The sequence below is a fragment of the Cervus canadensis genome, chromosome 3, assembly GCF_019320065.1.
Source record: "Cervus canadensis isolate Bull #8, Minnesota chromosome 3, ASM1932006v1, whole genome shotgun sequence".
Taxonomy (NCBI): Eukaryota; Metazoa; Chordata; class Mammalia; order Artiodactyla; family Cervidae; genus Cervus; species Cervus canadensis.
Genome location: NC_057388.1, coordinates 101,700,047 through 101,713,715, shown reverse-complemented (window position 1 = coordinate 101,713,715; position 13,669 = coordinate 101,700,047). Strand labels below are relative to the sequence as shown.

General features: G+C 36.5%; 1 protein-coding gene across 1 annotated transcript; it reads right to left on the bottom strand.

The window, feature by feature from the left end:
* Positions 1 to 12,369: 12,369 nt before the first annotated feature.
* On the bottom strand, positions 12,370 to 13,302 carry LOC122437993 (olfactory receptor 13-like). The gene has a single exon (XM_043462458.1). It carries the CDS (start codon positions 13,300 to 13,302, stop codon positions 12,370 to 12,372), a length of 933 nt encoding a protein of 310 aa, XP_043318393.1.
* Between the last annotated feature and the right edge of the window lie 367 nt (positions 13,303 to 13,669).

Here is a 13,669-nt window from a genome sequence, read left to right as displayed (position 1 = left end):
TTCACTATTAAGAAAGAACCAGGCATCTATGTGACATCTATCTTATTTAATATCTCACATATTTTTGGTATATGGAAAACTATTAATAAACATCTTTAAGAACTCATTGAATTATAAATAAGGAAAGAAAGAATAGAAAGGTTAGGGAAGGGTGAAAGGAAGGAAGAAGGAAGCAAAAAAGAAAGAAAAAGGAATCAAAAGGATGCAAAAAAGATAGACAGGCTTATCTATCTAAATAAACTTAAGTGTTCAATAAACTAAATTGTCGATCTAATATTCAATTTTACAGAAGAGAAATATGTATCCACAAAGTCTTACCTAGAGCCACTGACACTGTCATGAAATTAAGATATATCAAACCAGATTACAAAGAAAATAATCATGAAATATGGATTGTCTCAGAGCTACTTAGGTCCAAATCAGTAGGAGAACTCCCGGGTAGTAGAAGGAATCAGAAATAATTGGCATTTAAATCCCATGTTCATAGATTGGAAGAATTAGTACATGTTACCAAAAGCCATAGATGAATTCAGTGCAGCCCCTATCAAAATTCCAATGGTATTTGTAACAGAACTAGAAAAATAATCCTAGATATTTAAGGAATCGCCAAAATCCCAGAATAGCCAAGGCAATCCTGAGAAAGAAGAACAAAGCTTAAGGCTTTCTACTTCTAGATCTCAAGCTATATTACAAAGTAACATTAGTCAAAACAATACATTACTGGCATAAAAACAGAAACACAGACCAATTAAACAGGATTGAGGGCATAGAAATAAGTCCCTGCAAATATATTCAACTAATATTTAACAAGAGAGCCAAGAATACTCAATGGAGAAAGGACAGTATTCAGTAAATGTGCAAATTGGATATTCATATATAAAAGAATGAAATTAGACTCCTATCTTACACCACTCACACAAATTAGCAAAACAGTGGATTAAAGTCTTAAACATAAGAACTGAAACTACAAAGAAATAAATAAAACATAAAATAAAAGATCTTTGACATGGCTCTTGGCAATGAATTTTTGACATGACATCTAAAGCAAAATAAAAAATAAGCAAGTGGCACTACCGCAAACTAAAAGGTCTGCACAGCAGAAAAATGAAAAGATGAACAGAATGAAAAGACAACATAAGGCATGGGAAAAGCTACTTTCAAACCACATATATTGAACAAGGGGTTGATATTCAAAATATATATTAAAAAACCCCATACAACTCAGCAGCAAAAAAGCAAATAATCCAATCTAATGTGGATAAAGAATCTGAGTGGACTTTTTCCCAAAGAATATATACAGATAACCAACAGGTACCTGAAAAGTTACTCAGTATCACTCAATATCAGACAAATTAAATCAATATCACAGTGACTTATCACATCATGCCTGTTAGAAGGGTTATGATAAAAAAGATAAGAGATGACAAATGTTGACAAAGATGTGAAGGAAAGGGAACCCTTTTACACTGTTGGTGGAAGTGAAAATTGTTACAGTTACTGTGAAAAACAATAGGAATGTTTCCCTGAAAATAAAAATGGAATTACCATACGATCTGGCAGTTTCTCCTGGGCATTTATCTGAAGGAAAAAAAACACTAACTCAAAAAGTAATCTGTACCCCCATGCTCACATCAGCATTACTCACAATAGTCAAGACATGGAAACAGCCTAAGTGTTCTCCAACAGATGAGAGGATACAGAAGTAGAGAGAGTGTGTCTGTATGTATTCAGCCATAGAAAGAAGGGAATCCTGCCATTTGTGACATGAACGGACCTTGAGGGCATTCTGCTTAGTGAAATAAATGAGACAAAGAAAAACAAATACTGCATGATCTCATTTATATGTCGGAGCTAAAAACCAACCACCAAACTGATAGACAAGGGATTACATTTGTGGTTACCAGGATTGAAGGGTAGGTATGGAGGGGAAACTAGATGAACATACTCAACAGGGACAAGCTTCTAGTTATAAGATAAATAAGTACTAGTGACTATAGTTACCATAATGAATATAATTAACATTACTCTGAGGTGTATTTAAAAGGTGTAAGACATTCAAAACCCTATGACTTCTAACCACAAGAAAAAAAACAGTTTCTCTTTTTTCGGTTATCAATAAGTGAGATGGATTTTTAAATTTATTTTTTAGTTTTAAAATTTAAAAAATTATTTTATACTAGAGTACCAGTTAACTATATGCTATGATAGATGTTTACTAGATTTATTGTGGTGATCATTTTACAGCATTTGTAACTTAAATCATTACAGTGTATACCTTAAATTTAGATAATACTATATATTAATGATATCTATATAAAACTGGAAAACATTTTTTAAAAGAGAATAAGATTGATCATAGTCTAGAATCAGGAACTAGACCCATCTTGCTATTAATTCAATCCTCCATATTTGGGAAATGTTTTATGTCTGAAATCCAAAACATATTACCATGTAAACAAAAAAAGAACAGTGACTGAAATCAGCAATAAGGATTAATACATACTTTATAAGTATCTAACAGAAACAATGATAAATTCAGCTTTCCTCTTGACAAATGGCAGCATTAGGATCTCAGTGGTAAGATATCTAGTCTATGAGTTTGTGATTTGGTAAATTAAACTTTGTTTTCTTACCTTGTATCTTGGATGATAGTTTCCTCAATCAACTATGTCAAAATTGAACATTATTTTTAGTGCAAACATTTGTCAGTGCCATTGAAAAAAAAAGTAGCTTGAGGTTTAGCTATTTTTAGGATTAGTGTGAAAAAAGGCGCTGTTTTTGGCCACGCCTAATTTACCTATCCTCAATACCAGTGGAGATATCAACATGGATGTAAGAGACAGAATTGAATTTTCAGAGAGAAACTTGGAAACATATACCGAACTGATGAGAATAACAACCTATAGGTAAAAAGAAGATAATATCAAGAAACACATGACTGATGAGTTTTGGGAATCTCCAGAAGTCCACGTAAGGTGCTTTGAAACAGTACTAGGGAGGCGGGGCAGAAAGATGTGATTGACCGCAAATGTAGTCACTTCAGTGAGTTCCTGTTAGAGAAAGAAAGACTGTGGGTGAAAGGAAGGAGCTGCTCCGTACAGAGCACAGACAGAGGTCAGAGAGGCCGCGCTGTCTGTGCGTCTTACAGACCTTCAGGGAAAGGGAAGCCTGACCAGTTGACACAAGGACTCTACGCATCAGGCAATTCTATGTCCACAGTCTAGATGGATGGTTTGGATGACCAGCCTCATAATGCTCGTCAGTGAGATCCCTGACTAGCCCCTCCTCCTCTGATTTTGTGCTCACCAATTCACCGTTTAACTAAAGACTTAACACTTAAGAGAATGCTCAGTTGTGTCCAGCTCTTCATGTCCCCATGGACTATCTGCCCATGGAATTCTCCAGGCCAGAATACTGGAGTGGGTAGCCTTTCCCTTCTCCAGGGCATTTTCCCAAGCCAAGGATTGAACCCAGGTCTCCCGCATTGCAGGCGGATTCTTTACCAGCTGAGCCACCAACGAAAAAGAGGAATGCATCACTCAGCAAAGTTGTTTGCTTATTATGCAATTGCATTTCAAATTCTAAATGAATGAACATTTAGATGTTCTGGCTTATGCATTATCCGACTGCGCTTTACATAGCGTGATGTAGTTCCTGAACACTTTCCAAAACTGGATCTAGAAAGTGAGGACCAGACCCCAGACCAACGTAACCTCACTAAAGCAAAACTCAGGGAAAGAAATGGATCCCTTCCTAACAACAAGAGATGAGATGTATGTTTCCTCCTCAGCATTATTCATAAGTTGTCAAATTGCCTGGACACAAAAGTAACCTAAGTAATGCAATAAAAAGTCCTTATATATGACCAGGGATTATTTGACTTTTCAGTTCAGTTCACTCGCTCAGTCATGTCTGACTCTTTGCGACCCCATGAACTGCAGCACACCAGGGCTCCCTGTCCCTCACCAACTCCTGGAGTTTACCCAAACTCATGTCCAGTGAGTCGGTGATGCCATCCAATCATCTCATCCTCTCTTGTCCCCTTCTCCTCCTGCCTTCAATCTTTCTCAACATCAAGGTCTTTTCAAATGAGTCAGCTCTTCGCATCAGGTGGCCAAAGTATTAGAGTTTCAGCTTCAACAGCAGTCCTTCCAATGAACACCCAGGACTGATTTCCTTTAGATTGCACTGGTTGGATCTCCTTGCAGTCCAAGGGACTCTCAAGAGTCTTCTCCAACACCACAGTTCAAAAACATCAATACTTCTGTGCTCAGCTTTCTTTATAGTATTTGACTTTAGGTTAATATTAAACATTTCTGTGCTTAACAAACTTTCTATATTTTTTAAGCACATTAAAACATACAAGAATATTTGGCTGTGAAAGATATACAATATATTTGAATCCATCCCCTCCTAAAACAGCAATTTTCCTTTTCCAATTTTCCTTCACAGGCAAATATAAATGGAAAAAGAAATACAGTACAAACCATGATTTTTTTATAGTGAAATTGGAAGATATAGATAAAAAAGGTCAGAATGCATGAATATTCTTTTAAGCACAGTAGCATATTTATTTCAAATCTGATTTACTTTAAAGCAGAGGAATAGGCTTATTCATTTTTATACCCCTGGCAGTTAATAAGTATTTGTTGAATGACAAAGTAATAAGCATAAACAAATGAATAAACATATAAATAGTGATGCCCTTATCTCAGATCTGGTGTCTTTTAAAATATATTCTACTATCATTATTTCAAGTACAGCTCATTTGTCCCAAAGAAAGTATAGAATTCAAAAGAATTTTACCCTGATGATTTGAACTAAAATAGGATTTTAAAATTTTAATAAGAATAACAAAAGAATTTATAAAGTGTTTTAAGTAATTAAAGTTTGGATACACTTCTCCTTTATTTTTTCTTATTTTTATTTGCTATCTAAATATCTAATATTAGTTAAAAACAGTCAAATGGGATACAAACAGATTCAACTGCTGGTGGGGTCGAACGGGAAGTATCCTAGTCCCAAACATACCTTTTAAGCATAGTGATGTCTATTAATTTATATATGTACAGTCCCAGAGTTACAAAAATGGCAAATTATTATCTGGTTAATAAATAATCAGGCAACTCTAAAGTTCTAAGGTAAATATTTAAGAAGGAAATCATTTCATATGTAAATAAAACATTAGAACCTGATGAAACCTATATCTTAAAAAGTATATCTTGAAGCAATAGGGAGCTGGAAAGTTCTTTTCTTAAGTAGTAGGCATGTGTGGAGCAGAACTCCTAAGATGATCACCTGTGTTTATCGGTAGCTCAGCTGAACTGTAAGGGTGTTTACTTGCAAGTAATAAGGAAGAACTGAAAACTAATTCATCTTAGTGCTTATGTAGGGCTAAGCCAAGCCTTCGCAAAGTTGTTGTATGGGGTAAGGACTGATAAGTGACTTTTCCCAGGTACAAGAACCACTGCTGGGCATAGAGAAGAACTGTCAGTTTCATAATTGATCATACTATTGAGTGCTTCCTATATACCAGGTACTGTGGAAGTACATAATGAAGCAGGTTGATGGTTCTGGGCTCTGTGAAGACATGACTGTGAAAATATGCTTCAGGAGAAAGAGTGGGGGTATATATTAAAAATGTGCACATAAAATGGAAACATCCTATAAAAAGAAAGTGTAAAGAATTATTGATGATCTCATCCTTCTCCTTCCTTGCTATTCCACTCCTTAACATCTTGGTCCCTTTCTTTATTCTTTCCATCCCCATCACAAAAACTTATCCTCCAACCTACAGAAAATATAAGTTACTCATACTTACTGAGTACATTCTAGCTGCCTGATAGTCTTTAATGCTACACTTAATGAAAGATAAATATAAGACATGAATTTAGTGTCCATTTGGCTATGAAGCCAAATGCATTGTAATAAACATGTTCTCATAGATTTAGTATATATTATGACTATGCCTACAATAATTATAAATGCATAATTTATACAATAACCAATATGCTGATAATCCTGAAAAGCAACACCTTTCCATAATATACCTACACTGGTTTTCTTCAGCTTGGAAAATTTCCAAATGTTCCATCTAAATCCACAATACAGTAATCTTTTACTTCTATTTCTTAGTGTCATCTTTTTCAAGTAAATCTTTATTGCATGGATATTTCTCCACCAATAACACAAAATTGGCCAAATCCTAAACACCCTTGCATACTTTGTTTATAAAATGTGCATCTAATTTCCCACTGACACTACTCATATAGACTATGAATGATGAGCATGTATTTTTACCATTAACAGAGAATATTTATTTCTATTTCTGAGACTTCTAGTGGTAGCAGTGATAGCTAATAATAATAATAAAGAAAACTACATGCCACAGCAAATCTAAGAGAAATAAATGGCAAAATAAAATAAGGCAACCTGGTTAGCGCCCCCATTTGGACTCAAGACCTCAGAAGAGGAAAGCATCTGCAGGCTGGTTGGGGTCCTGCCTTGGGGAGCTTCTATGGGAGCTGTAGGGCCCTCACCTCTGCTCTGGATTGGAAATGGGACCAGATCCTCAGAAAAGGAGGTTTATTCTCTGATGGGCTCAACCTCGCTGTAGCTCTTGAGGGTTCACTGGAAGGGGTGGCTGTGACATGTAGCACATGCCCAGCTCCCCTGGGGAGGGGAGACAAAGCAACTCTTCTTTTCTGTTTCCCTCCTCATCCCCACAGACAGTCCCAGGGCACCCCCCTGAGAAAACATCACTCCTTACAGTCCCTGAATACTTGGCATTATTTGGATTTCATGAATCCCAGCACTGCTGTGGTTCTCAAATCTCCAGATGTTTCAGCTGAACCGTAAGGAAGCTGAACCAGTGTGACAAGGAACAAGCTCCCGGCATTAAGCTCTGCAGTTCAGCTTCTCCCCAGTGTGATCTGGGTCCCTTGTGTTGAGCAGAGGTGGGAGGAAAGCATCCTGAAAAAGCAGCTGATTCCCGGTAACAACTTACGGTGTTCAGATGCTGCAGAGAGCTGGTTATGGAGGCAGGGGATGGACTGGGGAATCCAAAGGGACAGGTGTCCCAAGGGACTTATTAGACACCATCTAAGGGAGGATTCTCTGAGAGTCTCTAATCTCCATTCAAAGTCCAGTCCCTAAGAGGAGTGGAGGAAAGGACCCTCCCCAAGACAGCTTCCCTTAGCAATCTCCTGCCTCTTCTGGGGATGAGAGAATATTTTGTATCTCAGATGTTGTCATATTTATTTGAATTTTGCTGCATTCTTTTACTGAACATAAAGGAGTTAAAATGCTATTTTGGAAATTTCACATCAATCAATCAGGCAAGTTAAGAACTAATAAGCGCATTATAGTGTGATTCCTGACTTGCTGGGATCATGACATAAACTTGGGGGAAACTGGGCACAGTTACCAAGTTTTGAGAATGTGTCCACCTGTGTTCCTGCTCTATGGACCCACTGTGAGAAGAAACACACATTTGGGGATACCAAAGCAGGCTTCTAATTGTGTGACATTTCGGGTGCATATTAGACAATCCATAAATATTGGGACTTTTCTTTCTTTCTTTTAATGTTCTTGGTGACCTGTAGAAATATGGAAATCAGGAAACCAACACATAAAGAAAAACCAAAATATTGTGAAAACAATAGGTTAGGACATGGTTTCTAAGTTCATTTGCCCTGGAGAAATGTGGAAATCAGGAAACTAATACATAAGAGAAAAACTAAAATACTGTGAAAACAATAGATTAGGACATAGTTTTCTATGTTCTTTTGACCATTAAAAAAGTAAAAATTTTAACTAAGACAAAAATAAATATAAATGTTTATGATACCTAATAATCTGTAGGGAAATGTATCATCCCAAAAATAACAATTTTTTTCTACATATCAAGGTGACATAGCTTTTAAATAGTGGACAACTTCTAAAGATGATCAGACTAACCATATACAAAACATAAATGTATACGAAGGAAAATAACATATATAATATAGTCACATTTTAGTTACAATAAGTGTATTCTCAAAGATTTATATTATGTGTCAGCACTGGACATTTTATACAATCACTGATCTTAAGATTCTGATGCTGGGAAAGACTGAGGGTAGGAAAAGCAGGAGTCGACAGAAGGAGGAGATGAGGAGATGGTTGGATGGCATAATCAAATCAATGGACATGAGTGTGAGCAAACTCTGGGAGAGAGTGAAGGACAGGGAAGCCCAGGACATTTCAGCTCATGGGATTGCAAAGAGTCAATTAGCAACTGAACAACAATAACCACTATGGTTATAACAAGGTCCACTGAGATTTGAAGATAATTTCCATTTAAAAGTAGAATAAATAAAAATCAACACACTGATAATATAAACACCTCCCAAATTATCTTAAAAATTGGTTTGCAAATTAGTGGCTTTTAAAAAATAACTAGTGGCTTTTAAATGATAAAATAAAATATCCAAGTCAAGGATAAACCTATCTTCACAAAGTCATCAAAGATGTGGAATTGTAATTTATGAAAACTTACAACTGTAAAATATTTTATTAAGTGTATTTCTGGAGTAATTATGTATTGAAAGATCAAAAGTTCAATGTATCATTTGAAATACTAAAAAATGGGAATTTAAAGTAGAATTTGCTTACAGATCACTGCTCAAGAAAGAGCAACTTTACTTAATAGATATTGCTTTTTGATTATGAGAATTGTGACCTATTTGGCACAATTTATTCTAAATTTGGGCTTCCCAGGTGGCTCAGATGGTAAAGAATCTGCTTGCAATGCAAGAAATGAAGGTTCAATCCCTGAGTTGGGAAGAACACCTAGAGAAGGGAATGGCTACCTACTCCAGCATTCTTGCATGGAGAATTCCATCATATATGATAAACATGCCAAAAATACATTACTAGGTGTGACAAGTTCTCAAATGCAAAGTAAACATGTTCAAGATATTGTACAATTGTGCTCATTTCACATGCTAGTAATGTACTGCTCAAATACTTCAAGCTAGGCTTCAACAGTATGTGAACTGAGAACATCCAGATGAACAAGCTGGATTTAGAAATGGCAGAGGAACCAGAGATCAAATTGCCAACATCTGTTGGATTACAGAAAAAGCAAGGGAATTCAAGAAAAACATCTACTTCTGCTTCATTGACTATGCCAATGCCTTTGACTGTGTGGATCACAACAAACTGTGGGAAATTTTTCAAGAGATGGGAATACAAGTCCACCTGACCTGCCTTCTGAGAAACCTGTATGCAGGTCAAGAAGCAATAGTTAGAACTGGACATGAAAAAATGGACAGGTTCCAAATTGGGAAAGGAGTACCCCAAGGCTGTATACTGTCACCCTGTTTATTTAACACACATGCAGAGTACATCATGCAAAATTCCATGCGGGATGAAGCCCAAGCCAGAATCAAGATTGCCAGGAGAAATATCAATAACCACAGATATGCAGATGACATCACTCTTATGGCAGAAAGCGAAGAAGAACTAAAGAGCCTCTTGATGAAAGTGAAAGAGGAGAGTGAACAAGCTGGCTTAAAACTCAATATTCAGAAAACTAATATCATGGCATCTGGTCCCATCACTTTATGGCAAATAGATGGGGAAATAGTAGAAACAGTGACAGACTTTATTTTCTTGGACTCCAAAATCACTGCAGATGGTGACTGCATCTATGAAATTAAAAAACGCTTGCTCCTTGAAAGAAAAGTTATGACAAACCTAGACAGTGTATTAAAAAGGAGAGACATTACTTTGCCGAAAAAGGTCTGTATGGTCAAAGCTATGGTTTTTCCAGTGGTCATGTATGGATGTGAGAGTTGGACCATAAAGAAGCCTGAGCACTGAAGAACTGATGCTTTTGAACTGTAGTGTTGGGGAAGATTCTTGAGAGTCCCTTGGACTGTAAGGAGATCAACGGAGTCAATCCTAAAGGAAATCAGTCCTGAATATTCATTGGAAGGACTGATGCTGAAGCTGAAACTCCAATACTTTGGACATCTGATTTAGCCAACTCATTGAAAAGACCCTGATGCTGGGAAAGATTGAAGGCAGAAGGAGAAGGGGACAACAGAGGACAAGATGGCTGGATGGCATCGCTGACTTGGGAGATGGAGAAGGACAGAGAATACTTGTTGCACTCCATCATATGCAAAGAATCAGACATGAGTGAGCAACTGAACAACATTCTAATTTTAGAAAATACCCTTCAGTATTATTGAAATGCCTTAGCTCTGACTCCAGGCTTATTGAAGCATTATTTTTTTAATTCATTTCTCAGATTTTTGAAAGGAAAATTGGAGGATCTTGGATAATGGGTATAGGTAATTCTTTTCCTGAGAGGAAATATCCATCATTATAAAGGTTCAAATTGACATCCACATTAAACATGATTATGTTGTGAGTTATCTCAGAGTCAGTCAGTTCTTCAGTGACCATAACCTCCCAGTGAAAAAGGCCCACACTGGATAAACACTAATGTTCTCATTTTGATCTCATAGTCTGATCACTAAAAATTCCCACAGATAATGGTTAATTAATAGGATTAGAACAGTATTTTCGTAAGTATAAACTTCATTAAGGACTAAACATTAACCCCAACCAACATTAAAGAATCCTGATCCCCTTGTTGAAATGATATTTGTTCAATAATATAAATAAAACTTTGATACAATTAACTAATCTCTTTTAATCTCCCAAATTCTTAATTGTTCAGCAGAGCTTAACTCTACTAAAGCTTGACAGAACTCACTTCTTCAATCTACTCTAGGGTTTAACCTATAGTCGAAACATTTCTGTAACTGTGCTTAAAAGCCTTTACCTATCTCAAGCTTTACCACTTTCCAAGAGGTTGGGACTTGACTATACTCCAAAATAATATTTAAAAGTGCATAATTGGCAAAAGATGCAATTTATTTTTATATCCCTTAAAAATAGTGTTATTTTCTTCCAGCAGTAGAAAACTCAGGTTAACAAACTTCTTAAAAGTTTTGTCTGTCTATGTATTTAGCCTCAAAATATTGATACTTAAAAAAGTTTTTTTTCACTAGGAGGAAATTTTTGTAACTATGTAAAGACCTCACTTATTCTGTCTTTTGAGATTATAGTAATCTATACGGCATTCTACATAGAGTATCAGGAAATTTCTGTTTGTGTTGCTATCATTTGAGGTTTTTTCATTGTAAGAATAACCAGTGAGTAATAAATCATGTATTTTCCCTATTTTGTTTTGTTCTTAATCTCCAAAGGATCGACTAGCCTCTTGGGCATTTTATCCTTATTCATTTCCTTTTCGCCCATCATATTTATCCTGCACCTGTTTCTATGAATATTCTCTTATAGAACTTCTCCCATGTCTCTATTTTCTAAACACAGCAATCAAACTTTTCTAAAGCTTATACACTAGTTAGGTAATCAGCTTTGCAAATTCTTTCAGATTCCTTTAAGAAACTTGGTTTTCTCTTTATATCCTTGAACGAGAAAAATAGATTGATTTCATATAGTGGGTAAGTAGGAAAATATATGCAGAATAAATTTTTTAAATCTCAAGTTTAGATGACTGTGAAACTGAATGAGATCATTTCCTGAGATGTATTTTGGAATACTTTTCCAAGAAGTAGAAGGTTGGCTTTATCATTTCCGGATAGTAGAGAAGAGCACTACATATTTAGACCTACATCCTCTTTACAGGATCACTCTGCAGGAACAAAAATCATTTGATTCGAGAAGACAGTTACAGGAAGTGTTCACAATGAATCAATCAATATCAAGATTTCCAGTTCTAATAAATTTCTAAAGAAACGTTATTAAAAAATTTCATGTGATCAAGTAAGTTTGGAAAACACTGGCTAACAACTGGAATAGAATTTTTCTGTATTTACCATAGGAATTTTTACAGTTTTTACTGTGATAGTATGAATTGTGAGCCCCCTAAAATGAGTCATCTTATATGCAATAACTCTCAAACTCATTTGACCCCAGAATTTATTTTTAAAGCCCTCTTCAAGAGCTGGAGATTTGAGGAAAGCATTTTGGGAGACTGGGGCTGGAACATAGCTTGATGAAGAAATTATAAAGGCTATTATTCTAGATCTGTGATATCCAGATATTGGTCTATAACATTCAGTAGCATCACAAACTGCTATTGGTAATATTTGGATAATGATAATATTTAAAGGTGCAGTTTTCTAAAATACTTCCCACATCTATTGAATCAGTGATCTAATGGTGGGTCAGGAGATTTACTTTATTTTTAATAAGCATCTCAGATAATCTTATGTGAGGTTGGGCTTGAGAGCTTTTGAAATAATTTCCTCCTAGGTCATTGTCAACCCTGATGTGATCATCTCTTCATAAAACTCTCTTTATTCCCAGCACTCTCTTCATGGCATTCTTTACTTCTGAATTCTTAAGAGTATAGATAAGGGGATTGAGCATGGGATTGAAAAGGCTGTGAAACAGGAGAAGATATTTCTTCTGTTCTTTGGGGTTCCCATACCTGGGTCCAACATACATGATAATGGCTGTGCCATAAAAGAGTCCAACCACACAGAGGTGAGATGAGCAGGTGGAGAAGGCTTTTCTTTGCCCTTCCCCAGACTGGAGCCTAAGGATGGCACAGAGGATGCACATATATGAGATTATAATTGAGGAGAAGGGTCCCACTAGCATAGAAATCGATCCAGCCAATACCATTATCTCATTGATGTGTGTATCTGCACAAGCAAGTTTGAGAACAGCCATGATTTCACAGAAGAAATGATCGATTTTCTGGGTGATGCAGAAGGGTAAGGGTAAAAGTAACACTAGATGAACCAAAGACAGAAGGACTCCAATGGTCCAGGAAGTCACCACCAGCATGATGCAGACTCTCCAGCTCATGATGACTGAATACCGGAGGGGGTGGCAGATGGCCACATACCGATCATAGGACATCACCACCAGGAGCAGACATTCTGTGACAGCAAATGTCAGGAAGAGAAAGGTCTGTGTGATGCAGCCAGCAAAGGAGATGGGCTTGGCTGGACTCAGGAGGTTGACCAGCATCTGGGGCACCGTGTTGCAGGCATAGGCCATGTCAACGATGGCCAGGTGTGAGAGGAAGAAGTACATGGGGGTGTGCAGTCTGGAGTCCAGTGAGATGAGCCCCAGGATGACCCCGTTCCCCATCAGGGTGAGGACATAGAGCAGGGAGAAGAGCCCAAAGAGGAGCATCTGAGTCTTTGTGTCAAGAGGAAATCCCAGGAGGATGAACTCAGTGACAGAGGTCATATTGTCTCCCATACCCCTACGACAGAAGGAACTGAGCTGATGTCCAGGGTTAAAGAGAAGTCTCTGAAAATAGACTTATGTCAACTTATACTTTTCTGTGGTGTAAAAATGTATTCAGAAACACCTGCAGTGAATTTTTCTGTTTTCAAATGAAAGTTTAAATAATTTATTTGATAATCCTACAATGCACACATATACATAAACACATATATACATATATTTTCTTTCTTAAGTTTTTAAGAGGCTAAATTTTCAAAATAAGTATGTTGCCACATGTTAATCAAATATATAGTTTTTGTTTCATTCAGTGAAATACCTCATATCACTGAAATAAATTCTATTCTTCTTTGCTTATATTAACGTATCTGTATTTTTTCCC